Source organism: Vanrija pseudolonga, chromosome 2 (genome assembly GCF_020906515.1).
Source record: "Vanrija pseudolonga chromosome 2, complete sequence".
Taxonomy (NCBI): domain Eukaryota; kingdom Fungi; phylum Basidiomycota; class Tremellomycetes; order Trichosporonales; family Trichosporonaceae; genus Vanrija; species Vanrija pseudolonga.
This window is the reverse complement of record NC_085850.1, coordinates 1476234-1502830: the sequence shown is the minus strand read 5'-3', so window position 1 is coordinate 1502830 and position 26597 is coordinate 1476234. Positions and strand designations below refer to the sequence as shown.

The 26597-nt window shown below is 63.4% G+C and overlaps 9 protein-coding genes across 9 annotated transcripts; 6 read left to right on the top strand and 3 right to left on the bottom strand.

The window, feature by feature from the left end:
• The first annotated feature begins 1181 nt into the window (after positions 1–1181).
• On the top strand, positions 1182–3909 carry wis1 (Protein kinase wis1). The gene is made up of 4 exons (XM_062768855.1): positions 1182–2166; positions 2206–2769; positions 2809–3482; positions 3533–3909. Exons 1-4 carry the CDS (start codon positions 1549–1551, stop codon positions 3696–3698), a joined length of 2022 nt encoding a protein of 673 aa, XP_062624839.1. The 5' UTR covers positions 1182–1548; the 3' UTR covers positions 3699–3909.
• Positions 3910–4513: 604 nt separating this feature from the next.
• Positions 4514–5632, top strand: LOC62_02G002344 (uncharacterized protein). Its single transcript, XM_062768854.1, has 2 exons — positions 4514–4601; positions 4645–5632. The coding sequence occupies exons 1-2, from the start codon at positions 4529–4531 to the stop codon at positions 5439–5441; spliced, it is 870 nt and encodes a 289-aa protein (XP_062624838.1). The 5' UTR covers positions 4514–4528; the 3' UTR covers positions 5442–5632.
• A 495-nt stretch (positions 5633–6127) lies between these two features.
• On the top strand, positions 6128–8689 carry SER33 (D-3-phosphoglycerate dehydrogenase 2). The gene is made up of 3 exons (XM_062768853.1): positions 6128–6253; positions 6371–6680; positions 6808–8689. The coding sequence occupies exons 1-3, from the start codon at positions 6192–6194 to the stop codon at positions 7969–7971; spliced, it is 1536 nt and encodes a 511-aa protein (XP_062624837.1). The 5' UTR covers positions 6128–6191; the 3' UTR covers positions 7972–8689.
• Positions 8258–11694, bottom strand: atg13 (Autophagy-related protein 13; the record flags this gene model as incomplete). Its single annotated transcript, XM_062768852.1, has 2 exons — positions 8258–10988; positions 11069–11694. 2 exons carry the CDS (start codon positions 11692–11694, stop codon positions 8258–8260), a joined length of 3357 nt encoding a protein of 1118 aa, XP_062624836.1.
• A 1003-nt stretch (positions 11695–12697) lies between these two features.
• On the top strand, positions 12698–13848 carry rpl2701 (60S ribosomal protein L27-A). Its single transcript, XM_062768851.1, has 3 exons — positions 12698–12822; positions 13071–13203; positions 13256–13848. Exons 1-3 carry the CDS (start codon positions 12813–12815, stop codon positions 13521–13523), a joined length of 411 nt encoding a protein of 136 aa, XP_062624835.1. The 5' UTR covers positions 12698–12812; the 3' UTR covers positions 13524–13848.
• Positions 13849–14010: 162 nt separating this feature from the next.
• On the top strand, positions 14011–15505 carry ERG27 (3-keto-steroid reductase). The gene is made up of 3 exons (XM_062768850.1): positions 14011–14166; positions 14203–14815; positions 14867–15505. The coding sequence occupies exons 1-3, from the start codon at positions 14048–14050 to the stop codon at positions 15479–15481; spliced, it is 1347 nt and encodes a 448-aa protein (XP_062624834.1). The 5' UTR covers positions 14011–14047; the 3' UTR covers positions 15482–15505.
• Positions 15506–16005: 500 nt separating this feature from the next.
• On the top strand, positions 16006–21884 carry CAF120 (CCR4-NOT transcriptional complex subunit). Its single transcript, XM_062768849.1, has 5 exons — positions 16006–16712; positions 17028–17536; positions 17593–17663; positions 17707–21320; positions 21370–21884. The coding sequence occupies exons 1-5, from the start codon at positions 16479–16481 to the stop codon at positions 21784–21786; spliced, it is 4845 nt and encodes a 1614-aa protein (XP_062624833.1). The 5' UTR covers positions 16006–16478; the 3' UTR covers positions 21787–21884.
• A 51-nt stretch (positions 21885–21935) lies between these two features.
• On the bottom strand, positions 21936–23884 carry fcyB_0 (Purine-cytosine permease fcyB). Its single transcript, XM_062768848.1, has 2 exons — positions 23615–23884; positions 21936–23404 (listed from the first exon to the last, which is right to left on the bottom strand). The coding sequence occupies exons 1-2, from the start codon at positions 23777–23779 to the stop codon at positions 21998–22000; spliced, it is 1572 nt and encodes a 523-aa protein (XP_062624832.1). The 5' UTR covers positions 23780–23884; the 3' UTR covers positions 21936–21997.
• Positions 23885–24770: 886 nt separating this feature from the next.
• SYM1_0 (Protein SYM1) lies at positions 24771–26327 on the bottom strand. The gene is made up of 8 exons (XM_062768847.1): positions 26090–26327; positions 26018–26039; positions 25913–25973; positions 25586–25737; positions 25472–25539; positions 25337–25371; positions 25256–25298; positions 24771–25037 (listed from the first exon to the last, which is right to left on the bottom strand). Exons 1-8 carry the CDS (start codon positions 26162–26164, stop codon positions 24876–24878), a joined length of 618 nt encoding a protein of 205 aa, XP_062624831.1. The 5' UTR covers positions 26165–26327; the 3' UTR covers positions 24771–24875.
• Positions 26328–26597: the final 270 nt, after the last annotated feature.

Here is a 26597-nt window from a genome sequence, read left to right as displayed (position 1 = left end):
GCAGCAGTCGCACCAGCACCGACCGGCTCGCACTTGCTTGGCCAGATCGACTAACTGCGGCCCTCTGACACAAGCTGCTGACTGTGCGACAAGAGTATGACTGGTACCAGCGTCATCCTCCTGCCAAGGCAACAAACACTCCACTCCGCTTGCTTACAGGTAGACTATTTCTAGGAGTCCTTACATGCTCCTGGCCCAGCGGCTCGGCAACGAGCGATGGGGGAGGTGAGTGAGGAGCCACTTGTACCGATGTTTGGCCGAGTGCCTCGGTGGTGGGACAGATCTCTCTCTCTCTGCCTGGTGCTCGAAATATGTGCGCAGCCAAGCGAGGCTTGTACGCCGTCACCACCGGGTATGGGCTGCCGCAGTGCATGCCGTCCGCGCCACGGTAGCCACGGCTTTGTCGTGGGCTGCTAGCGGCACCTCGATGCGCGCATGCGACATGCGCGATAGACTGACCGACAGGCAGGCAGGCAGGTAAGACGAGCGTGGCGCGCAGAAAGGCGCCGGCGACACCAGGGCTGCGGCGTGGCAAACCTGAATCCCGGGTGCGCGCCGCATACCGTAGATCGCTTCCTTGGCGTTTCTGAATGTCGCCTCATGTAAAGTGGAATGTGAAGACGGTGGTGCAGGTCGATAATCATATACCGCAGCACACGTCACGCGTGAGAGGAATGCATGCACAAGGGAGCGTGGATTGTGCGGTTCGTGCAAGAGCAGAGGTTGGTGGACCGCCGGCAACGGTCGCGAGGTGGGGAGCGCTGGCTAAATCAGGATCCAGTAGTGGGAGCGGAGCGGCGGGGCAAGGCAGGGTGGGGGAAGACTGCTGCTGGAGGGCTGCTCGGCCGCGTAAAGCAGGTTGTAGCCTCACTGGCACGCAGTTCTCGCAGCAGAGTCTGTCGTCGTCGTGCCAACTGCTTTCGGTCAGTGGATCATGGCCTTTGTGCAACGCGGCTGACTGCCAGCTACCTAGCTTGCTGCCGGCACTGTCAGTGGTGAGTATCAAGTTTATCCAGGGTGGTGGTGGGTTTGACGGACTGGAGTCCAAGTCGCCCCTGGCCCTGGCTGCCTGGCTGCCTGGCTGCTGCCGCCCCTCGCTCCCTCGCTCTCCCCCCCCCCCTTCTTCCCTTCCCCTGATTCACTCTGCCTGCCTGCCAGCTTGCAATGCACCACTCTCTCGGCTCCAAGGTCGTACTCCTCCTCAATCGTCACCCTCCCGTCCCATCTCCATCCTCCCCCACCTCGCATATACTACATCTCTTTACGCTTACACACACACTTACTCAGCCCCCATCTCCCCGTCGCCAAAGCACACACCCCAAACACGCATACACGCACACAGACAGAAGGTCACAGAAGACGCGCAACCGTTGGGCATTCCATCCAACAAGGACGCACAGCATCCCGCACATCTCGGCCGGCCGTGCAACACGTTGGTGGACTCTCCCTCCGGTTGATAGCGACTCCGACGACCTCGTAGCAACACGTCCACGACCCATCACACCCAAACCCACCCCCCATCTACCCTCCCCACACCTCGTCCCCGCCATGGCCGACGAATCGCTACTGCCCCAGCTCGATAAGCTAAAACTGTCGCCGTCGGCAGGGCCCGCCCCTCCCGACAACGACGCCGACGCCGCGGCGGCACCCAGCACGGGACCACCGCAACAAGAGCAGCTGACCGAGCAACATCCAGCCGACACGCTACTTCCATCAACAAGCGTCAACGCAGCAGCATCACCGTCAGCACCTCTGGCAGCAACCGCGCAGCCGCCGACGTTGTCGCCGCCCCCATCATCGGCTGCAAATGTTTCCAGACCCAGCCCGCTTCCCACGTCACCGAGCACTGCGTCTCCTTCTGTAGCACCAGCCCTCGCTTCATCAACATCATCGGCTAATCACCTCGCGTTTGCTCAACGACCTGGTCAGCATGCCCAGCCTGGAGCAGCAGCAGCAGCAGGCATTGCACGTCCGGCTGGCTTCGGCGGCCCCATAGCGGGCCGTCCGCCAGCTGGAGCTGGTGTCCCAGGCCGGCCTCCACCACGGGGACTACAAGGTCCCATGGGCATGCGCGCGCCGATGGGTATGGGTGCTGTTGGGGGAGGGGGTGCACCTGCGCAGTTGCAGACCCGTCTGCCACCGTCACTGCAGGCCAAGATGGATAAGGTGGGTGGTACAGTGGGCTAATTTTGCTGACTCCGCAAGCTCGCAGCACAACGGTCGTCGGCTCCCAGCCCAATGGCGAGCAATGGTGTCGGACCAAATCCGCAGGCAGCGTCCATGGGTGCACTACTACGGCAGCAGGCCATGCGGTCAATGGGCCAGCCTATTCCGGGTGCTGCCGGGCCGCCCGCCGTGGGACCGAACGCCGGTCCGCTGGGCCTCGCGGCGCGACGTGCCGGGCGTCCACTCATGAGCCTGAATAGTCCAAGTGGTCCCCCTCGAGCGCTGCCTGGAGCGGCTCGTGGAGGGATCGCAGGTCGAAGAGGACCGCCTGGCGGCCTCTCGCTCGCGCAGTTGGGCGGCGGCGGCCAGGAGCCTGCACACGAGACGTCCAAGTTTTCCGACTTCAACCAAATCATGGACCCGTCAGGATCGCTCAAGTTCTCAAAGGCTGTGTTGCACGCTGGCGGCGTGGACTTTGGAGACGGCCAGAGCTTCAAGATCAACATGGACGAGATGGAGGTGCTCGGCGAGCTAGGCAAGGGCAACTACGGCTCGGTGCAAAAGGTGTACCACCGACCCACGGGGGTGATGATGGCCATGAAGGTGAGGGAAGCGGTGTAGGGTTGTCGCTAACGATTTCAGGAAATTCGCCTCGAGCTCGACGAGTCCAAGCTGAACGGCATCATCATGGAGCTCGACATTTTGCATCGCGCCGTCGCCCCCGAGATTGTCGAGTTCTACGGCGCGTTCACCATCGAGTCCTGCGTCTACTACTGCATGGAGTACATGGACGCTGGATCGCTCGACAAGCTCACTGGAACGGGCCAGGTTGTCAAGACAGCTACCAGTCCCGGTGAAGAGGAGCGCGACCTGCTCGTGCCGGAGCCTGTGCTGAGGAGAATAACCGCTGCGATCGTCCGCGGCCTGAGCTTCCTCAAGGACGAGCTGCAGATCATGCACCGCGACGTTAAGCCGACCAATGTTCTCATCAACACCAAGGGCGAGGTCAAGCTCTGCGACTTTGGCGTTTCGGGCCAGCTCGAAAAGTCGCTAGCAAAGACCAATATCGGTTGTCAGAGCTACATGGCACCCGAGCGTATCAAGGGCGAGTCGCAGAACCAGGTGTCGACTTACACCGTGTCGTCGGACGTGTGGTCTGTCGGTCTGTCGATCATCGAGATTGCAAAGGGCACCTACCCGTATCCACCCGAGACGTTTGCCAATGTGTTCGCCCAGCTCACTGCCATTGTCAACGGCCCTGCGCCGACGTTGCCCAAGGGCTACAGCGCGGATGCGCACGACTTTGTGGCCAAGTGGTGAGTGGGGGATGCGCACGTTCAAAGTTCGCCACTAACTCGCCTCGCAGTCTGCTCAAAGACCCGAACCAGCGCCCAACGTACGCACAGCTGCTTGAGCACCCGTTCCTCAAGGCGGACAAGGACGCCGACGTCGACATGGCCGGCTGGGTGGCTTCGGCGATGGAGAGACAAAGCCATCGGGGCGTTGTGCCTCTGCAGGAGGTCGAGGTGTGAGCGTGGCGAGGGAGTGGCGAGAAAGAGCGGGTCTCAGGGAGCGCCCGCGATGAAACAGCAACGACGACGACACCACGAGGAGGTCAGGGCGGCCCAGAAGAGGCCGTCAGCTAGCAGCATGTGAACAACACCCAAAGCAAACATTCGCACGTTCTGTATATCATCGGTACTTGCATACCTCTAGGGCATGATGTAACAGCATAGCTAGGGGTGGGTGGTGGTTGGCTTGAGCGCAGCAGTGGCGAGTGGCAAGGGACGGGCGTGCAAGATCGACGCGACCGTGCTGAACTAGCATTCCTTCATGCAGGGTTGGCTAACTCGAACCCTGCGCGCAGCAGTAGTAGCATATCCTTCTTTTCCGGAGCTCTGTGCTGTGTGTGTGCACGCCGGGGGTCGGCCTTCGGTGTGTGCGGGACTGGGGTGCGGCAATAGTCAGGCTGCGGACAAAGAAACGTGCAGACGATGGCATCGGTGGACGACGAAGTCGGCGTAAGATAACACGTGGTGGAGGTGGCCTAGAGCCTAGAGCCTAGAGCCTAGAGCCTGGAGCCGACATGTGTCTCGCATGTCTCGAGTTGAATGCTACATGGCCAACAGTGGCAGCAGCGGTTGTTGTTCTTCCTGCACCACTGCTTGCATTGCGCTCGCTGCCTGCACCGCGCCGAGCCGGCGGCTTGGCATCAGCTCGCCGCTTGTTGCCCGCACCCCCACTCACCCACCCCATTCAGGGTGGAGGGTCTGTCGTCGGTCGGCCCATGTTTCGACGACCCCCGCTGCTGCCGTGACTGACTTTGCGTTGACTCGACTCCACCTCACAACCAGCCAGCACCATGCCAGCCCCAGCTGCTCCGCGCGCAGCGTTCGCGCTCCTCGCTGCTGTCGGCGTGGCCCTCTTAGCGCAGGGTATGTCCCCCTCCCCTCCTCAGCAGCCAAGCTCACCCCACAGCCATCCCCGCCGTCAACGTCTTCATCTCGCACGAGACGTGCCTCGAGAGCACGGGCTCGCCGGCGCTCCCGTTCCTCAACTACGGGTTCAACCAGGCGCTGTGCGCGTTCAACGTCACCTTCTCGGCGGCGTACGCCACGGTCGCGGGGCAGCATGTGCTCGGCGCGTTTGGCGCCTTCTTCCTCGCGCCGGCCTTCATCCTGCTGCATTCCTCCGGCGCGGTGCGCGGCGCCCTCCTCCTCCTCCTCGGGCAGGTCGTGCCCGTGTGTATCGTCTACCCTGCGTACGGCGCGCTCAGCGCGCCCCGCACGGCGGACAGGCGCGAGGAGCCGTGGCAGGCCCTCCTGGCCACCGTGGGCGGATACCTCGTCCCTGGGGTGTACGCTGTGCGCTCTGGCCTCGCATACGGCCCCCTGTCCGCGTGGCAGATCTACCCGGTGTACACGCTGCTCATTGCCGTTGCCTGCGCGCCGTTCGCCTTCAGCGGCGCCAAGCGGGTCGCCTACGCTCTCGCTGGCGCGGTGTGCGTCGGCACCTCGCTGTCCGCGCAGCTGCCCCTCCTGTCGGCCCTGATCGCGGGCGAGTTCTCAGCCGCGGACGCCTTCTGGCCCAGCCAGAGCTCGTTTGCCGGCGCAGCGCTGTGGATCTTCGTTGTCGACTTTGCCGTCGTCGTTGTCGCGTCGCTTGTGCTCGTGGCCCCGAAGTCTGTGGTGGGGTGGGCAGGCTTGTTGGCGACCAGTGCCGCACTTGGCCCGGGGGCAGCTGTCATCCTCTTCTGGCTGCCGCAGGTGTGGTAGGAGTGTCATGTACTGTGCCTACATGCCACTCATCACAGGAGCGCCGGCCCGACGTGCCAGTCGCCCCCCTGGCCATCGCAGTCGGCGAAGACACAATCAGCGGGCTTCACTCGGCGATTGCCGGGGATAGGCGGTGGAGTCGGTGATACCCCGACGCGTCTTCGCAATCATCGACTCGGCGCGATCGTAGCATGACATGCATCGCATCGTCGTATTCGGAGCAGGAGGAGTCAGCATCAGATGATGCAGCTGTCGTGATGGGCAGAAGCAAGCGCCATGCCACCTGTCGCCACAGCACACGTGCGAGTGTGTGGAGCCATGGTTCAAGACAGAGAGTGCCACACCATTGATAACGGGTTGCAGCCTCTGCCGCCTCTGCAGCCTCCGGGCGGTTTCGGGATGTCCTGGTACATGGGCTGTGCGTGTGCGTATACATGCACTGCACTCGGTCGCGCTCGCGCCCACGCTTGGCCCTGTGCATGCAAAGGACAGACAGGAGCCTGCAGGATTGCACGGTGTATCGGCCAAAATGGTTCCGAAGGCTCACCACTCACTGCTGTTGACTCGTAGCCCAGCCGCCAGCGGTCCAGGGAAATTTCCGAATCCTCTCCTCCAATCAGTCCAGATATGGCGTGCGTTGGCCAAAAAGTTGGCGGGCGCGTCATTCGACTCGTTGGACCCCACATTCATTTATAAGACTAGTTGTTGTCAGGCAACAGTAGCCACCACCACCACCACCACACACACACCATGTCCGCTCCCAAGACCATCAACCGCCGGGCGTCCGTCTCGGCGTCCGAGCCCATCAGGAAGTGAGTCTGCCGCGGCGGTGTCGGCGGGCGTGTCGGCGTGGCATCGCGTCGCCGTTCCCGGCCATCGCACCACCACCCCCGTTCCATCACTGCACGCGCCGCTAACGCACCACGCAGCATTCCCATCCCCACCAACCCCCGCGGCGTCCCCGAGTCGGCGTTCAGCACGTCGCCCACGGCCAACACGGGCGCGCTCTCCACCTCGCCCCGCCTCGCGACCTCGCCGTCGGCGTCGCTCGGCTCGTCGTTCGCCGACCGCCACCAGCGCAACGTCCGCACCCTCCACGCCTACCTCCCCAACTCGTTCCCCGTGCCCGAGGAGGACGAGGGCGTGGCCACGCCTACGCGCCAGGGCAAGGTCAAGCTCCTCCTCGTTGAGAACATCTCGCTCGACGCCGCCAACTTTTTGAAGAAGCAGGGCTACGAGGTGGGTTTGAGTTGACAGACTGGCTGGCGGGAAGTGTCCGGTGAGACACGATGGGCTGTCCCGGACACTGCCCACCCGCCGTGCTCGCTCTCGTTGCGCTCATACACTCGCTGACACCAGTGCCCAGGTCGACCACCTCACCAAGGCCCTCTCCGAGGCCGAGCTCATCGCCAAGCTCCCCGAGTACCACGCCATCGGTATCCGCTCCAAGACCAAGATCACCGCCAAGGTGATCGACTCGTGCCCCAACCTCCTCGCCATCGGCTGCTTCTGCATCGGCACCAACCAGGTCGACCTGACGCACGCGGCCAAGCGCGGCATTGTCGTCTTCAACTCGCCCTTCTCCAACTCGCGCTCGGTCGCCGAGCTCGTCATTGGCGAGATCATCTCGCTGTCCCGCCAGCTCATCGACCGTGCGTCCGAGCTGCGCGCCGGTATCTGGAACAAGGTGTCCAAGGGCTGCTGGGAGATCCGCGGCAAGACGCTCGGCATTGTCGGCTACGGCCACATTGGCTCGCAGCTGTCGGTCCTCGCCGAGTCGTTCGGCATGAGCGTCATCTACTACGACGTCCTGCCCATCATGCCCCTCGGTACCGCGCGCCAGGTCGACACGCTCGACGAGCTCCTCAACAACGCCGACTTTGTCTCGCTCCACGTGCCCGAGATCCCCGACACGATTGGCATGATCGGCGCTGAGCAGTTTGCGCAGATGAAGGACGGCGCCTTCTTCATCAACAACGCCCGTGGCAAGGTCGTCGACCTCGCCGCGCTCGCCGACGCCATCGAGAGCAAGAAGCTCGCCGGTGCCGCCGTCGACGTCTTCCCCCGCGAGCCCGGATCCAACGGCCCCGGTTTCAACGAGGACCTCGGCGAGTTCATCCCCCGCCTCCGCCTGCTCCCCAACCTCATCATGACGCCCCACATTGGTGGCTCGACCGAGGAGGCCCAGCGCGCCATCGGCTCCGAGGTCGCCACGGCCCTCACCCGCTACCTCAACTTTGGCACCTCGCTCGGCTCGGTCAACTTCCCCGAGGTCGACCTCCGCGCCATCTCGATCGACGACGAGCGCCACATCCGCGTCTGCCACGTCCACAGGAACGAGCCCGGTGTCCTCCGCGCCATCAACGCCATCCTCGGCTCGCACAACATTGAGAAGCAGTTCTCCGACTCCAAGGGCGACATTGCCTACCTCATGGCCGACATTTCCGGCGTCGGTATCGAGGAGGTCAAGGACATTTACGAGGCAATCAAGGGCACGCGCGCAAACATCCTTACCCGCCTGCTCTACTAGACGAGCCCATCAACCGGGCATACCTTGTAAATGTAGTCGCTACCTGTCATCTATAGTGTTCCACCACTGCGTCGCCTCTGCGGCTGCAACCCCCAACCCAACCATCATAAAACAAAAACGTCATTGTCTAGAATAGAGAGCGTGCGACCAACACGGTCTCATGCATACTACTGGGATCTTATGGACACGGAGCGGTGCGCCAAATGCTCAAACAAACACTCTACAACCTGGCAAAAAGATGGGGGGATCGTCTACGCTCTCGTCATTGTTCTACCTGCCTTCTATTCTACGGCGCCGGCGGCTCTGGCGTCGTCGTCGTGGTCGTGGTCGTCGTCTTCTCCTCCTCCTGGTGCGTTACTGGGGTCGGCTCATCCTGTTGCACGAGCGCAAGCCGCGCCATTAACCCGTCGACGACTGGGGAAAGGGGGGACGGAAACTGGCCCGCCGGCGAGCCCGAGCCTTCACTCGCCACGCGACCCCGTCCACTGCCTCGAAACGCCGTGTCCTCGTGCTCAACATCAAACGCGCCGAGGCTGCTCGGCGCGGTACGGCGTGTGCCTCCGCCGTGCCCGTTCCCATTGCCCGCAGGCTGCTGCAGTGGTGCCGCTCCGCTGAGAGTGAACCCGCTCACGAGCGCGTTACTCGCCAGTCGTCGCGGGAAAGTGTACCCGCCCGAGCCGTTCGACCCACCCGTTGCACCAGTACCGTCGTCGTCGAGCCGCTCGCGCTCGGCCTGAAGACCAGAGCGGTAGCGATAATCGCGTACCGGACTGTGGCTGGGCGATGACGACGACGTGCTGGCCTTGGAGCTGAGACTCGGAGCACCAAAGCCGCCGCGGACGAGCACTGGGCCCGTGGTCCGGCGGCCAACGCTCGTACCGACACTCGTCCCACCTGTCGTCTGCGGGGAGAGCACAGACGCCGGCTGAATTCGTGTCATTGGCTGCGGTGACGTCGAGATGGCTCCTGGTAGGCTCCGGGCATGACCCTGGTCCAGCGCCTGTTGTCCTGCCGACCGTGGCAGTGACGTCCCCGATGCAGCATGACGCATAGTCGCACCACCTCCGCTCAGAGGGCTCGACGCCAGAGGGCGAGGCGCGGACAACATGGAAGGCTGTCTCGGCACACTGGACCCGGGCGTGCCCGATTCCGTGATGCCAGAAGCTCTTCTTGCCATCAGCTGCGAAGCCGGTGTGCCTGTGCGAGGGGATGGAACACCACCAGGCGTGCCGAGGCCAGAGTGCTGGCGTACACGCTCAGACACTGACGAGTCACGGGACATTGGCGGTGGCGTGGCCCGCGGTGGCGACTCCAACGAATAGCTTCCTCTCATGCTTCCCTTCATGCTCTTGAGCACGTCGCCGACATGCGCCTTGGTAAGCGGCGTTCGGGTCGCCAATCCAGCCTCTGGCGGCGCCGCGTTGCCAGTGGTCGACAGTGGTGACATGATGGACGACGACGCGGCCGATGTGCGGCGCGGTGTCGGTGCGGTGGTCGTAAACGTCGGTGCGCCGGACGATCCCAATCCAGAGGTCGAGACCTTAGGCGACTGACCGTGGCCCTGAACGCTTGTCGGTGCGGCCCAAGAGTCAAGCGCACGGAGAAATGCGTGCACGTCGTCATTCTCGGCAGCATCTGGTCCACCCCTGTCGATGCTCGAATGTCGGAGACCGCTCTCCCGGGTGCTTGTTCTGCGCAAGCTCAATCCTGGGGGCAGTGCCGAATCACCAGGACTCGAGCCGGGGAAGGCACGTCGACCGGATAACGATGACGAGTGGCGTTTAGTTGCCAGCTGAGAAGCTGCCGGTAACGGGCTGTCACGGTCGAGTGAACTCGGCAGGAACGGTGATGCCATTGGGAACGTCACGCCTGCAGGTCCGCGGCCCACAGCTTGCTTGGAGAAGCTGAGGGATGAAGGGAACTGGGACATTGGCGGGGACGCGCCGCTTGGCTGCAACGCGAACGGTGGCGCCCCGCCGACGGGGGATACACCCTGCATGTTGGCCACTTGCGCGTGCGTGAAAGAGCGTCCTGATTGCGAGAGGAAGCTGCTGGTGCGCGCCATTGGGGAAGACGTTTGTCCTGGGATCGCCCTTGCAGACTGCGGTGTACTCGACCCAGGCAGCTGTGCCGGGTTGGACGGTGCAGTCCGCAAGATCGATGTCGAAGGCGATGCCGAAATGGATCGGAACGGTTGGAGTGAATGTGCAGATAATCGTCTGTACGGCACCGCGCCGCTCGGCACAGGCGATGGCGGTCCTTCCGGTGCTTGCGAGCCAGATGCGAACGGCAGGCCCTCGGCGAGAGCGCCCCACTTGGCGGCCCCTAGACTGCTTGGCTGTGTCCCCGCCGAGCCTGATGCCGCCCGGCTCGACACCTGGCGCGACGACGATAACCCGGCACTGCCAGCGCCACCGGCTCCGCTTGGTGGAACGGTAACACGGCCCGCGACTGTCGGAGGGGTCACGCCCGCGCGTGAAGCTGATCTTGACGTTCCAGCGCTGGCCGCCACACGGGCCTCGCTCTCCAGTCTGTGGCGCGCGACCGTTGGCGTAAACCACTCCTCGTCCATGTCGACGAACCGCTCGCTCAACACACTCTCCATGTCCTCGACGTCAAAGTCGACATTGGAGCGGTAGACGACGCCCAACTCGTAAGTGGAACCAAACAGATCGACGGTGGGGAAGTCGTATCGCTCAAGAGTGCTGCCGGAAGCTGGGTCCACTTCAGCCCCAGGGATCATTCGCTCCAGAGGCACGTCGATGCCGATAAGGTCGCGGTCCATGACTTCCCAGGCCTCTGCTATCTCTGCTGGCGAGTTGGCGTAGCCTTCCGCCGCCCACAGCTTGATGCCTAGTCGCAGGCCACTGTTAGCACGCTTCAGCCGGCGGAACAGCCGGTAGGCTGGTAGCAGGCGAATAAACGAATATAGCGCGCGGAAGTGGATGATTCCCAGGCGATAAGCTGTCGGTGGAGCCATGTCGGAAGCGCCGCCGACCACGTCGAGTGCAACGTCTCTGTGGGGCAAGGGAAGGGTCAGTGCATTGTTCCCGGCACATGGTCCCGCAGGAGCCCAAACACGCCATCAGCCACCTACGTTGCACGAAACGTCCATCGTTCCAGCACGATGCCCGGGCGGCGCTGGGGTTGGGCGGCGGGGCGGACGAGAGTAGGGTCGAGCGCGACGCGCTGGCCTTCGCGGTTCCACAGCAAGGTCTGGCCAGGAGGAATATCGTTCGTGTCGAGGATAAGTGAGATAAGAAGTGGGGGGACCGTGCTCCGACTCTCGCCAGCCGCGCTGTCGGGTGATGGGTTGGGTGGATGTGATGTTGACACGGTGCGGTAGACGGCGAGGTCGCGCTTGTGCACGTCCGTGTCCGGGATGGTAAGGTTGAACCATCTGTCCTTCTTGCGCTCGGCCGCGTTGCGCAGATGGCTTACGCGGCCATCGACGAGCACGCTGACCGTCTTGAGATAGAACCGGTACACGATCTGGTCTGCCCGGGACACACCGCCGGGCGCGATCTGGCTGCTTGACGCTGATGACGTCGCGTCGGCGTTCGGTACGCCCGCGACGACCGAGGCCGAGGCCGACGCTGGCGAGCTCGAGCCACCGCGCTGGGGACTGTCGGCGCCGCCGGTGGCGGCTGCAGCTGCTGCTCCTGCCGTTGCCGTGCCGGGGCCGGATTCACCGCGCACCCGTTTTAGGGGCGCGACGGACATTGCTGGTGGTTAGTTGTCGGGGGGTGTGGGCATGGTGTCAAGCGGTGTGATGGCGTGAATGGGCTGTGACTGGTGTGCTGTGATGTATGAAAGGTGACAGCGATGGAGTGGTGGGTTCGTGTTGTCGAGTCGGTGTGCCCGTCCTTGTCCGTGTCACAAGCTTAGCTTGGTGGTGGTGCTGTGGCGTGGCGTCTCGAGGAATGGCGTCACGCGCGCGTGTCAAAGGCGGGGAAAGGCAGCAGGTCGTGGGAGTAGGTTCAATAAGCACCGTTTGGATCTAGGTGCACATGTTCTATATATGCAGCGGCGTATCAACAGGGGGGACGGGGAGATGAGGGAGGGGGTGATCTCAATTGCGGAGCTTGTTGTTGCGCGAATGCAGAGATGTGAGATGTTGTTGTTTGTGGGGCACGCGGCCGCGCGAGGAACGTGAGGCGAGGGCAAGCTGGTGTAGGTCTCTCTTTGTGGGCCGTGTGGGTCGGGGTGTGGGTGTGTGGCAACTGCGCGCGGCACAGGGACTATTCGTTCTTGTGATGCACAAACCAGTCGAAAGTAACACTGATTCCAACGAGCAACGCGCGCCACTGGGAATGATGGCGAGAGGGAGGGGAGGCTGTGGCCTGTGGGCCGTCGTCACTTGGACCATCATCACTACTGATGGTGCCGATACCGTCCCACCCGACCCCACATCACACTCCCCGCATTAGTGACGTGATGGCCTATGGTCATTAAATGTGGGGTTGAAATAATGCTACCACGTGGTGGGTTAAATGCCACGGACGGGATTACAGAGCATAACTCCGCAGAATTTCGAGCAAATTGGTCCACCCTGGGTGTCGCCTGCCAGGCTGGGTGGGTGCTGCCTGCCAGTGCCCAGTGTGCAGTGTCGGTCGCTCCAGTGACTGCTTGCTGCTGGCTACGACGGTGCGAGCTGCTGCTACCACTTCCAAGTCCACACCCAAAAGTAGTCTTCCCTCAACTAACTCCACCCCAGCTAGACGAGGTGAGCCTTACATCGACGACGACAACGCCGACGACGACGACATCGTGTACTCGTGCTGACCATCGCCTCTCTCTCCCCCTCGACGCTACTTGAAACTCTCGCTTCGCCCTCACAGATGGTCAAGAGTGAGCATTAATTGAAGATTCGCGACGCCGGCAGAGGACCAAAGGCTGGGACAAGGATGGACACTGGACTGGGCATGGGCACAGCGGAGAGGACGTCGGGGAGACCAACGGCGTTGACGGTGCGATGCGTGGAGAACGTCGCCGTTGGTCGTGCGCGTGTGCAGTGTCCAGGTCCAGTTTCGACATTTCCGCCGCCTGGTCCTCTGCGGTCGCGAGAAGGCAGTCGCACAGGAGCTAACCACCACCAGTCTACAAGCCCGGAAAGGTCGCCGTTGTCCTCTCTGGCCGTCAGGCCGGCAAGAAGGTTGTCGTCATCCAGCAGCGTGACGAGGGCACCAAGGAGCGCCCCTACCCCCACGCCATCGTTGCCGGCATCGAGCGGTGAGTGGGAGCAGCGAGCAAGGCATGGTTGCAGGCGTCTAACAGCTTGCAGTTACCCCTTGAAGGTTACCAAGTCGATGGGCAAGAAGAAGGTTGCCAAGAGGAGCAAGGTCAAGCCTTTCATCAAGGTCGTCAACTACGCCCACCTCCTCCCCACCCGCTACGTCCTCGAGCTCGAGAACCTCAAGGGTGCCGTCACCAACGACACCTTCAAGGAGCCTACCCAGCGTGAGGAGTCGAAGAAGGCCATCAAGAAGGCCTTCGAGGAGCGCTACGCCAAGGGCTCCAACCGCTGGTTCTTCTCCAAGCTCCGCTTCTAAGCTTTGCGCGTACATGTCGTCGTGCTAGAGCAGAGGGGCTGAGTGAGAGGGATAGGTTGATGTACCAGATCGTAGGATGCGATCACACCTGCATACCATGGGCGCTGGGCGTTGTCCCGCTGCTGCGCGTTGACTCTGGCGTTGATTCTCGTGTGCTCGCTCGACTTTGTGTGCCAAGTTGCAATTTTCCAGTTCTGAGCGGGAGCAAATGCGTCAACTATCTTAGGGTTGTGAGGCGCGTCAGTGGTGGCCGAGGAAGCCGAGGATTGCAGCATCACACGAAGCATGAAGCCTATACCAAACTACCAGTTTCACAATGCATGAGGGAGCTGCATGCACGTTGGCGCCCGTCAGAACGTTGAGATACCAGAAGATGGTTGCTTCAGAGCCAAGAGCAGCATGGCAGCCTCGCGCCGCGGAGAGAGCCGACATCGTGCCATCCAGGACGCGTTGTCCAAAAGTCGGTGATGGTCAGACCTTAATACCACCCGTGTTCTCGTTGTCTTCCCACACCCACCTAAACAATGGTCACCACACGCGCGGGGTCGCAGCATACGAGCAGCACGAGCAGCAGCACGCCGACCGTGACCGGGCCGGCAGCGGACCCGAACCGCATCATTGCGATCGTGACTGGGTCCAACTCGTAAGCCGGCGCCGCGCAAACAAAGCTCACGCCCAGCGGCTTCGGTCTCGGCCTGTGCCATTCGCTGCTGGCCAACCTCTCGACCGCGGATGCGCCCGTGCCCATCGCTGTCCCGCAGGCGTCTGCGCTCGCCCCGGCGCTGCGAGACAAGCTGGCGACGCCAAAGGGCGAGGCGGCAGCGCTCGAGTCGGCCGTCATCCGCGCTCCGCACCCGGCGCTGACGCTCGTGCTCGCCGTGCGCTCCGAGGCGAACGCGCTCGATGCACGCACCGCCATCCTTGCGCGCCACCGGGCCGACCTCGCGAAGCGGCGCGCGAACGGCGTCGCTGTGCCCGAGGGCTGGGAGGAGAACCTCAGAGTCGAGTACGAGCTCGTCGACCTCGACCAGGTCGGCGGAGACCGCGGCGTGCTCGCGTTCGCTGAGCGCGTCCGCCGCCGGTACCCGCACGTCACGAGCCTGTTCCTCAACGCCGGCTACGCGGCCATCACACAGGTCGTCATCCCTCGCTTCATGTGGAGCATTGTGACCGACGGCCCGATGTACGCCCTCCACCACCCGCGGTACAACATCGAGGAGGTCGGCGCGCGGTCTGCCGACGGGGAGCGCGGCCGTGTGTGGGGGATCAACGTGCTGGCGCCTTATATTCTGGTGAGTAGCGCCTGAGGCAAGGGAGCTAGCTGCGCTGACGCGGGCCACCAGTCGAAGGAACTTGCCCCAACCCTCCGCGCATCGCCGAAGTCGCTGCCATACGACCCCCGCATCGTGTACACCTCGTCGATCGAGGCCGAGGCCGAGGGCCTCAGCGCCAACCCTCTCGACGACGTCCAGCTGCTCGAGTACGAGACGTCGTACCGCGCGTCCAAGTACATGGGCGACTTGGTGGTCACTCAGCTCGATGCCGAGCTGGGCAACGACGCCGAACGCCCGATCCGCGTCATCTCTGCCGAGCCAGGCTGCGTAGCGACCAACATTGCCGTCTCGGGTCTGGGTGCGTGGCAGTGGCTTGTGCAGGTCAAGTGGTTGTGCTACTGGCTGTCGTTCTACCTGGCCTATCTGTTCGGGTCGCCGCACCACCCAGTGTGGGCTTCTGACGGCGCCGCGCCGATGCTGTATGCCGCGCTCGTGGGCAGCGCGTACCTCCTCCCGGCGTCCAAGCTCGCCGGACCAAAGCTGCACGTCGTCGCGCGCCGCTTCCGCTCCCCAGGAGTAAAGTATGGCGAGGTCGACGAGTGGGAGTCGCACGCGGACGTTGCGGCCGGCGTCGTAAAGACCTGCGAAACAATACGCCGCGAATGGCACGAGCGCCAGCAGTGAGAAGATGCATAGACTTGTTTTGTTTTGTTCGGGTCGGGCGCGGAGTGCCGGCAGCATGGCGGGTCAGATGATCGAGGCCGCGCGGGCAACGACGGCTAATCAGCAGTGGGTGGCCGCGGCACAGGCAAGGCGGTGCGCGCGCGCGGTGAGGTGAAGGGAGGTGCAAGTGCTGACAGACTGGTGCTTGTTATGACGCAGAGCACAAGTGGACAGGGCCCTTTTTGCGGATCTCGAACATGACCTGCGCCGCCTGCGCCGCCTGCGCCGCCTGCGCCGCCCGCGCCCAGGTGGCTCCGAGGGGCCGAGAGGGTCAAGGTTGGGTGGTGTGGTACATGTGGTCATGATGCAAGGCGGCCGCTGTAAGCTGCAAGCAAAGCGCAAAGGGCAGGCAGGAGGACGATCAGTGCCTCGGCAGTTGTAGGGGACTGCTGGGCCAAGAGGTTGCTTGCAGCACCACCAGGGCCCGAATGCCTATCCATTGACCTTGTGGATGATGCTTTTTTGCACTTGCCATACAGCGTTACACCTTGTCTCTCTTCTTTGCGTCCACTCGAAGCCTGCGGCATCTCATTCTCGGCACGTCCGTTTTCCTTGTGCATACCATACAGTACACCAGCAAGGTCATCAGCAAGTGCACAGGTATAATCGCCATCGAACCCCGACCCGAACCAACCCCAAGCTCGAAAAGCCACAGAGGCCCCGGTAGCACGAGCAGCACTGCCCCTTTGGCGTCCGAGAACCCGCCTCTGCGCTCAATCGCACATCCTTGCGTTGCGCAACGACACCATTCCCCCTTGGGTACAGGCATCTCGCCCCTCTTTGCACCCTCTCGCCCTAGAGTAGTGTGCCGCCGCCTCCTTCTCCGCCTCCGCCGCCGCCGCTGTGCTTTGCACCCTGGGCCGCCCCCCGCGCGCCAACTGACAACAGCTAGCCAGCCAGCAGCTGCCGCTCGTGCTCGTGCTCGTGCTAGGCCAAACGACGTTACAACACCACCACCATGTTTAAAAGAAAGTCTCAACAGCCACAACAAGGCGTCTCTCCCTTGCCACCACCCGCATCTGGGCGGGCGTCCATCAGCTCCATGGCCTCGTCCAACATGCACGGCGTAGGCGTCCCAGCCGAGCGCGTAAACTCGATTGCCAGCATGGACAGCTCGACTACCGCCGGCAAGGAAAAGCGTCGGTCTGGCTTCCTCGGCTTTGGCAGGAAAAAGGACAAGGACAAGGACCAGGTGAGTTGCGTGATGCGGGGGGATGGGGATGGGGATGGAACAAGACGGCAGACGGCGGCGACGAGGTGGGGGGATGGGTGCATGAGGGAGGGCATTAAGAGGATGCGACCGACCTCGCAACATCGGTCTGTGCCGTCTCTCGCCCTCATCGATTGATTGCGCACCGCTGCCCGCATCACTTGCGGCTGGCTCTACCCTTCTGAGCTCCCTGGCGCATTGCGCCCTACACCGCAGCCGTCGCTCGCCTTTAAACAGTCCACTACCACCTCAGTCCCCCCTGCGTTACTTGTAAAACAGCGTGCTGACACTGCCTAGCAGCAGCAGCAGCCAGGCAGCTCGAGGCCCTCGTCCACATTCACCGTCAACGGGCGCCCCTCTATGGGCGGTATCCCCGAGGACCCGAACGCCGCCTACAGGCAGCAGCAGCAGCAACAGCACGGTTCCAACGCCTTCACTCAGCCCAACGGCAGAGTAGTTGTTCAACAACGCAGCAGCGACTTTGGCCCCGGCAACCTGCAGCAACAACAACAGCAACAGCGCGCGCAGACCATGGGCCTTCAGCACCGCCAGGAGGTCGCCCCGCCACCGCAGCAACAGCGCAGTGCGAGCGGAGGCGGCGGAGGCGGTGGCTTTGTCCACCGCCCCGCTGCTCCAGATTCGGCTGTCGCCGCTACGTCGTCAGGCCTCGAGAACCGACCAGAGTACAAGCAGGAGTTTGAGCCCGTTGTCGAGCTCATCTCGTACCAGCCCCACAAGACGTATGTCACGAGCCCGCCAGAGCTCGAGATGATCTTTGCGCGGACCAGCGCTGGCCACCAGCCCAAGTAAGTCGACGTGTTTACGTGCCTCACAGACCGACCGCTGATGCGACCCTCCTTAGGCAGGGACAGCCTGGTAGCCCGAGCAACGACTGGGACTCGGTCTGGCTCCAGCTCTCGGGCACCTCGCTCTGTAAGTCGTCGCACGGGGCACCAACAGTCGCTAACCTTCCTAGCGATGTGGTCGATGAAGGAGACGCGCGCCGCCGCCGCTCGCGGTGAGAAGATCCCGCCAACCTACTTCAACATCACGGACTCGTCGCTTGAGCTCCTCAACCCCCTGCCTCCGCCTCCTCACCGTCCCAACTCGCACCCCCACAGCCATGTCTTCTCGCTTAACACGGCGGGCTCGAACCGTCTCCTGTTCTCATGTCCCAGCGACCACGACCTCGTGCGTTGGTCGATCGGCCTACGCCTGGCGGCCTGGGAGCGATCCCGCCTTGAAGAGGTCTACACTGGTCACCTCATCAGAGCTGGCGGGCGCGAGCCGCGCTCGCCTCTCGTCCGTGGGCGCCTCGAGGGCTGGGTCCGCGTCCGCGTCATGGGCGGTACCGACTGGCACCGTCTGTGGCTCGTGCTCTCCGACCCGGCTGCTGCGGAGGACCCCAAGGACAGCCCCGGTCGCCGTCACTCGCTCTTCGGCATGGGCGGCCACAAGAACGAGCACATTCAGGAGCCCAACACGGGCGTCCCAATGGCGTCGTTCTACAATGAGCCCCGCACCGCCAAGAACAAGACGTCGTCGCTCCCTGTGCTCTCGATCACTTCAGTCAGCCAGACGTACGCCGTCTTCCCCGAGCACCTCGAGGTGATGTCACAGTCCAACCTCATGAAGGTCGTGGGCCGTATCAGTGGCGACCTCGTTACGATCGAGGGTGGCCTCCGCGACTCTGGCTGGGCCCTCATCATGCCAGAGGCGCCTGTCGAGGACCCCGCACCTCCTCACCCGTCGACCCCGTTATCTATCATGATGCGCTGGGTAACTGGCTTCCACGACGCGTTCAAGCTGTATGGCCGCCCTGCTCAGTACAGCTGGGACGATGCCGACCCCAAGAGTCTCTTCTTCGCCTACCCCCATGGCGAGCTCCGTGGCGACCTCTTCCTCACCCTGGACGAGGCGACCGCCGCCAACCATAGGCTCAACACGCCCGGTATCCGCGCCCAGTTCACTGCCCTTGTTCAGAAGCGCACGGTGGCCCTCAGCGAAGAGAAGCGCCGCGCCTCGCTGGGCCTCTCCGGCATCGCCAACGGCAAGCAGCCGTACGACGAGAAGGCGTCGTTCATCCGCGAGCCAGAGCAGGACGACAATCTCCAACAGTCGTCTCCGCCCAAGCTCAAGGAGGACTCGTTCCGTCTTCCTCCTTTATCGTTCAACAACGATGAGCCCAAGCAGAAGTCGCCTCCCACTCTTCTGGACAATCGCTCCCTCACGCCTATTACCGAGGCTGAGGCCTCGCGCCAGAACTCGACCCACCGCCCTCAGCCGCAGGCCAAGCCCGAGCCCCTTATCCGTTCTGTCGTTGGCGTGCCCCCTGTGGCCGAGACCAAGGCTGTTTCCGAGGAGAGATCCGCTTCGCCTTCTCGCTCCCACGCGACGTTTGGCCGTCACGGCAACGATTCGGAGGAGCAGCTGTCTGCCCCTGCTGAGACGCCGGCCTCGCAGACCAACCCGACCATCTGGTCGCAGGAGTCTGGAAGAACCCCTCTCGCCAGCAACCACTCTGCCCACTCTACGCCCGTCACGCAGACGCCCACCATCAGCCACGACTCGCACAGCTTCCAGGCCCAGGCGAGGGGCGGCTCGCAACCCCCGAGCCGCGCCAACTCGTATGGGCCGCACGCCATCACGACCGACCGAGTCGTCGTTACCAAGGCCATCACCCCGCCTCCCGCCCCCGAGCCCGAGAAGTCGTCGTACTTCGCCCAGCCCAAGGTTCTCGCCGCGACAGGCGCAGCTGCCGCCGCCGCTGGGATTGCTGGCGCAGCTGCCATTGCCTCGGGTAACAAGAACGAGCTCCACGCTCCCAAGCCGCACAGAATTCCGTCGTCGGAGCCGCTCCAGGCTGGCCTCAGAGAAGAGCCGGCCGCTCTATACCTCATGAACATGGTTGAGGAGCCCGCCGCTCCGGCACCGGCACCGGCACCCGCCGCGCCTGTGGCTGCGCCCGCGCCCGCGCCCGTGGCCGCCCCCATTGTGGCCAAGCTGCCTACTCCCGAGCAGGAGAAGCCGCCTCGCCCTACAATCGTCACCGAGACCCAGCGCTCCGACCAGGTCACACGTCGTCCGTCGGGTGCGCGTGCCGCTCCTACCCCTCGCTCGGCACTTGGTCCTTCACCCAGCAGTGCACGCAGTGACGAGGCCAAGGTTATCCCTCCAGTCATTCCCGAGGCCTCTCCTGCGGAGCGCTCGACCGAGTCTCTTAATAGGTCACCCGAACCTGTGCGCAAGCCCCTTTCCCCCGAACCTGTTCGCAAGCCCCTTTCCCCCGAGCCGGCGCGCAAGGCGCTCTCACCTCCGCTGCAGAACGCGAACTCGCTTTCGCCCCAGTCGCCGGAGCAGAGGTCGCTCCATTCGTCGCCTGGACGCGCACCGCCTAGCAGCGTTGGCATCCCCGCTTCGAACACGAGCCACGACCTTGCCAACGACGCCGCCGCGTACATGGCCTTTGCCGAGCAGCCGACGTCTCCCGTCCGGAACAAAGGCCACCTCCCCACGCCGCCCACGTCTGCAGTCGTTGCTGCGGGCGCGGCTGTCGCTGCTGCTGTCGGGGCCCCCGAGACGCGCTCGTCGTTCGCTCCCTCCAAGGCGGCGGCTGAGCGCCGCGCCAAGGCCGAGGCCGCCGCTGCCGAGCAGCGATCCGCCATGGCTGTCCCTGGTGGCGGCAAGCGTGCCAAGGGCAACAACCAGCAGCGCGGTGGAGAGATTTGGAGCGGAAGTGAAGACGAGGATGAGGACGAGGACTCACCTGTCGCTACGCAGCCCAGGCATCCTCTTCCCGAGCCGACCAACTTGCCTCGCCGCGACAGCGTGCCTCGTGCCCTCCCTCCTGTCCCAGGAGGCCGCCAGCAGCCTCAGCAGCAATACGAGAACTACGATCGCAACGAGCGTACCGACCGCAACTATGGAAACTACGTCCCCGAGCGTGACATGTACCGCGACCAGTACAGGGACAGCATCCGTGACAACGACTCGTTCTACCAGCCGCCGCCGAGCATCATCGAGCCTCGCCCACGATCGCGCAGCCCACCGGCGCCGCACAGGCAGCTGCCTCAGCAGCCGCGCAATGCGGGCCCCTTGCCTGCGCCTCCTGCACTCAAGCAGAACGTTTGGAACGCCAACTTTGCCGTTGAGCACGGCATGACGGAGAACAAGGGCACGTTTGTGCAGCTTGACGAGCCGTCCGTTGCGCTCACGAAGGCGTTCCTCCCCGGCGGTCTGCTTGCGGCTGGTATGCAGGACAAGGACGACCGCTCGGCCAAGCGCCAGGAGGAGGTCGCGCGCGAGACGGGTTCGGCTCTCGTCAATGTGCCGGCCAAGCCGCCTCCTCCTCAGACGGGTCTGCTCGGCCAGGTCGCGGCGCACGAGGCCGACCGCAAGAACGCAGGTGGTATCGGTGCCACACTCACCGAGCGCGACCGCGAGCGCCGCCTTGCCGAGGACCGTCAGCGCAAGATTGAGGAGCTCCAACGCCAGCAGGTGGAGAGCCAGTCGATGCACAGTGGCATGTACGGCAACCCGTACGCACAGGGCTACCCTCCGTACGGCATGCCTCCGGCGATGGGCTACAACGTGAGTGCAGCGGCGACCTTTGTGGGGACACATACTGATGCTTTCACAGCCCTACGGCATGATGAACCCCGCGGCGCAGCAGCAGGCTATGTACGCTGCTCAGTTAGCGTACCAGCAGACGATGATGGCCATGTCGCAGGCTGGCTCGCAGATGGGCGACGACCCTCGTGGTGGCGACGGACGCGCGTCGCCGGCTGGCAGCATGCGCCCGTCCTCCCCGCCGTTCGCCGGCGGCTACGGGTACGGCTTCATGCCTGCGCCGAGCATGTACGGCGCGTTCCCTTCGCCGTACGGCATGCAGGGTATGCCGTCGCCCAACGCGCCTGGCTGGGGCAGCCCGAATCCTGCGTTCCGCCAGACCATGTTTGACGGCCAGGGTGTGCCCCAGCAGCACGACGGGTCGTACCCAAACAGCGAGCGAGGTGACGAGCAGCACCACAACGGCAACGGACGTGCTGCGTCGTAGAGTGCGAGGGTGGTAGATATGCCCGTCTTGATGCGGTGTGGTGCCGGGTTAGTGACATAAACGCGTGGTGTAATGAGTTTGATGTAATTAGATGGGCCGTGAGGTTGTGCGTGGCACGATGCCAGTGGGGGAGGTCAGTGCGAAGCAAGTTGGTCGAATCACGAGCCCATTCATGTGCCTATTAAACCAATCTACAAACCCAAAACTACTACTACCTGCCGGTGTACTTGATCTCGAGATAACGGAAGATGGGGTACACTACTGCAGTGAAGCCCGAGGCGAGCTCGAAGCCGATGTCGCCACCAAACTCGCCACCGACCTTTGCGCCGAGGGGGCCGATCCACCAGACCTGGGCCATGCCGACGGCGGCGCCAGCCGCACCAAAGCAGAAGGACGCGAGGGCGGCGAGACCAATGGGCAGCAGGGTCCTGTTGTTCCACGCCTCCTTGGCGTTGTAGTTGTCAAACTTGCCCTTGCGGAAGATGAAGTGCTCCTCGACGACGACAACGACGAAGATTGCGAGCCAGTAGCCGAGGACCGAGAGGAAGTCCTGCAGCGTGGCGGCGAAGCGGTCGGCGCCGACGATCGCGAGCGGGATGTAGATGGCGGTAATGACGATGGGCCAGACGAGACGGGGCACGTACGCGAGGTACTTGGAGATGACGCTGATGCTCATGCCCATCGAGTAGACGTTGATGATGTTGTTCGCGATGACCGAAAGCACAAGCAGCACCATGAAGAACTTGCCGCCGCCGTGGAGGGGCGGGACCATGACCTCGCGGATGAGGCCGCCGAGCTCGTTGGTAGCGTACGCCGCGTTCCAGTTGGCGAGCGTCGCCGAGGCGCCGGGCAGCGCGCCGGCCGAGGCGGCGGCCGCAATCGCCGCACCGAGCCACATGACGAGCACGCCGGGGACCGCGAGGCCGAGGTACGTCCACATGAAGACGCGGGCCGAACTGGCGTCGGCGGGCATGTAGACGTTGTAGTCTGACGCGAGGGACACCCATCCGATCTCAAAGCCCCAGATGACGCCGCCGAACGAGAGGACAGAGGCGGCTTCCGCGCGGCCAGTGCCCATGGGCGTGTTGACGAGGTGCTTGGCCGCGACGCCGAGGACGACGAGGTACGTGATGGCGGTGGGGATCCACGCGTACTGTTCGTAGCGGTGGACGTGCTTGTAACCGAACAGGCCGACGACGAGGGTACACAGCGCGATGATGACGGTGCCGACTGCCGCGGAGAACTTGTAGTCGCCCACAGCGGAGAGGGTCTGCGCGCCGCCGATAGTGTTGGCGACCGACCAGCCGACGCACGCGACGCAGTTGAGGCACGCGACGCCCTTGGCGCCCCACCAGCCCCAGGAGAAGCGCGACGAGGTCATCTGGCGCAGGCCGAGGCGCGGGCCGAACGTCGAGCAGAAGGCCGGGAGGGTCGCCGAGGCCAGCACGAAGAACACAATCGTGAGCATGCTGTCGCCCAGCCCGAGGTCGAAGAGCAGCGGGCCGAGGATGCCGACGCCGAACGTCGGCAGCACGCAGTTCGCGCTCAGCCACAGCGTCAGGTTGCCCCATAGACGGTGGTCGGGGCGCTCGTTCTCTGGCACGCGTTCAATGCCGCGCTGCAAGGGGGGTCAGCTTTGTCCTTTGTGAGACGTTCGCTCGCTCGCTTCGACGCGGGGTAAAAATAGCCGTGTGGCCGCATTGACCAGTGCGCCGCCGCAGTGCCACATTTTTGTGGAGCGATAGCGACTGACTGTGCACATTTCTGCACGCCGCCGCCGACACCGACACCGACACCACCACCGTCGTCACCGCTGCGCTACACTCACCGCCTCGATGCCGAGCGCAGCCTCGAGCTTGGCATTGTACCTTTGGAACGTGTCCCACTTGCCGCCTGGCTTGAGCTGCTCGCTCGAGGTCGAGCTGCCGTCGGGGCGCGTGATGCCTGTTTCGGCCTCGGCCTCGAGGCCGGCCTTCTTTTCAATGTCGGACATTGTTGGGGTGGGCTGGGGGGACCGCTGGCGGTTGGGGGGAGCCCGGGGAGGAGTTGTGTAAGAGAGATAGAGAGAGAGAGATGGACAGACGAGAACAGAAGAACAATCAGGCTAGACGACTTTCTACATGCCCCCTCCCCCCTCCCCTCCCTTGTGCAAATACTGCTTGCTCCCAAAAAAGCCCTCCAGGGCGGCGGTTATCTCTTCACGAATGGCCCGACGGTGGGTGCTGGGCGGTCGGCTCGGCCCGCCGATGCATGTACAGCGCAGCAGAGGAGCGCAGCAAGCGAGCGAGCATGCACGACGACGCGTCCATGGGCTCTCCACTGCATCTCCTGCTTGCTCTGCTGCCCCCTACCCCCTACCCCTGCCGCATGATGCATCATGATACACACACCCCGTGTCTGTGCACCACGGCTGCCACTATCACACCAGCTCACACCCACCTACCTCGGCAGTGCTGTCGGTCGAAGCATCCGGGCAGCGCCGAAAACCTGATAACGGCCTGCCCTTGTGACCCCTGTGACCCCTTCTCGCGCGCTCATTGGCCCGAGCCGCTGGTCGCCTGCACGCTCCTGCTGGAAATTTGGCTTGCAGGGCATCTTGGAAATGCGCGTTTGGTATGCTTTCGATCGGTGCAGCTTTTCGGGGTGGTCCTGGTGCTTGTGCTTGTGCTGCGGGGTAGAGGTGCTTGTGGTGCTGGTGGCGAGACGGGCACGTTGGGTCGTGTTGGCGCGTTGTGGGGCAGTCTAGAACGTGCCTCGACCACCTCCGCCGCCTACACTGCGATAACAGCTATCATCTGCCTCGCGACACCACCACACCCCCGGTGTGAGCGGATCAAGATGGTATCTAGCGACATCGGGCGCAACACACATACACACCGAGCTCCGGCCTGACCGGATCGGGGTGCGAGGCCACGCGAGTGCGAGGGATACAAAGCCCTGATAACGCTCGTGGCGCGCGCGTGTCAAACGAGTCTGCGCACTGCGCACGGGGTATGCTGTATCATTCTATGCCAGAAAACCTGTCTACTGTATTAAGGCGCGTGCTGTCCGCCGCTGATGGATGCAATGAAGAAACGACACGCCACGGCTTAGGCGAGCTCAGCCTTGGCCGAAGCCAGAGCAACGTCGCCGTCCGCCTTGCTCGCGGCGGCCGCCTTTGCGGCGCCCTTCGAGTTCTGGACCGACAGGAAGGTGTTCCACGGGATGTTGACGGCGTTGATGGCGAGGACACGGTACTGGAGGGGGATGAGCTGGGGTTGTCAGCACGTGGCCAGTGTAGAGGTGCGTGCTGCCACTGGGGCAGGGGCGAGCCCGAGTGCTGCGCAGGGGCGACGCAGCGCGGAGCTTGCAATAACCCGAGTCCGACGGGACGGAAGCCGCCGCACGCAGCCGCTTCGCTTCGTATTGACAACTTACACCCTGTGGATGTCAGCTTGGAGGTACGAGAGAGACATAAGCCGAAACTTACAAGGTTGATGGCCTGGAAGGGAACAAAGCTGTCGGTCGTAAGTCTGCTGCTCCTAGGCCCTCATTCTGGCAGCACACTCACAGAGTCCAGTTAGCCTTGAGGGTGGGGAAGAAGGACTGCAAGGGTTAACTCAGGCCTCGCGTCTGCTTGGTGGGAGGAGAGGAGCGTCGGTGAAGACCAACACGACCAAGACTCTCTGCTCCCGCGCCAACCCACCTCGTGCCACTTCTGCTTGGCCGCGGCGAGGTCCTTGCCCTCGAGCAGAGTCATGACAGTGAAGAAGCCTGGGTGGTCAGTACGGGGACAGCGACGCCACGACGCCACACGCACCAGTCAAGAACGTCGGCGCGGCGATGAGCTGATCAGCGGCGACGCGGGTGATCGTCCCGGCGATCTTGTTCTTGATGGGGATCTTGTCGAGCGCGCGCAACCAGACGGTGACGAGCGGGGCAAAGATGCCTGCTCCCCAGATGACGATGCGGCTGTGTGGGTGAACCAGGTCGGTGGTGGAGGGACAGTCGAGTGCGTCAGTGGGTGAGCGGATTGAGCAGTTGAGCCGATGCGGGGGTGGGGTAGAGTCGAGGGAAGGACAGAAAACGTGCGCGTCCAGCGTCAGCCAGCGTCCACCAGACTCGACAAGCATCACCAAGCACGTACCCAGTCCTCGCGAGGTCGTGGTTCTTGAGGCCCTTCTTCTCGACGGCCTGCTGCGCAATGACTGAGGTGTGAGTGGGGCGTTGTTTATGCCCGGCCAAGACTAACCGTCACCGGTGGCGAAGAGGACCTGCGACGGCGTCAGTGGGTGAACCGGCGTGACCAGATCGGCCAACTCACTGCTGAGGTGGCAATGTTGCCAAGCATGGGGCGACGGCCCAGGAAGGAGGTGTAGGCGTTGAGGAGGCCGGCCATTTTGCGTGTTGTGGAGCGGGGGGGCGGGGTAGGAGGGAAAGGGAAAGATGGGCTAAAGGGGTATCGGCGATCTGTGTAGTTTTCTGTTGTCTGTGCGCTCTTGTGACTATGGCACAGTTGCTGGAGGAGCAGTTGCGAATGAGATGAGTAGTGTAAGTGGTAAGTGAAAGGAATCACGAGCGAAAGCGCGGGGGGAAGAGTCACGACCGACCCAACCGAAGCCCCTCCCGGCGGCGTCGAGAGGTTTTCGTTTGGGTGCTCAGGAAAAAGGCTCCCTCAGGCCGGCGGCATTGGTCCCACTTGCCGCAAACAATGGCAAACTGCACTCGGAGCCCCCTCTTCCGAGCGGCCCAAAGTCGGCCACAAAGGACACGTTTTCAGCAGTTTAGCCACGGGGACACGAGCTCCTCGTGACCTACAGGCGGTTGAACGG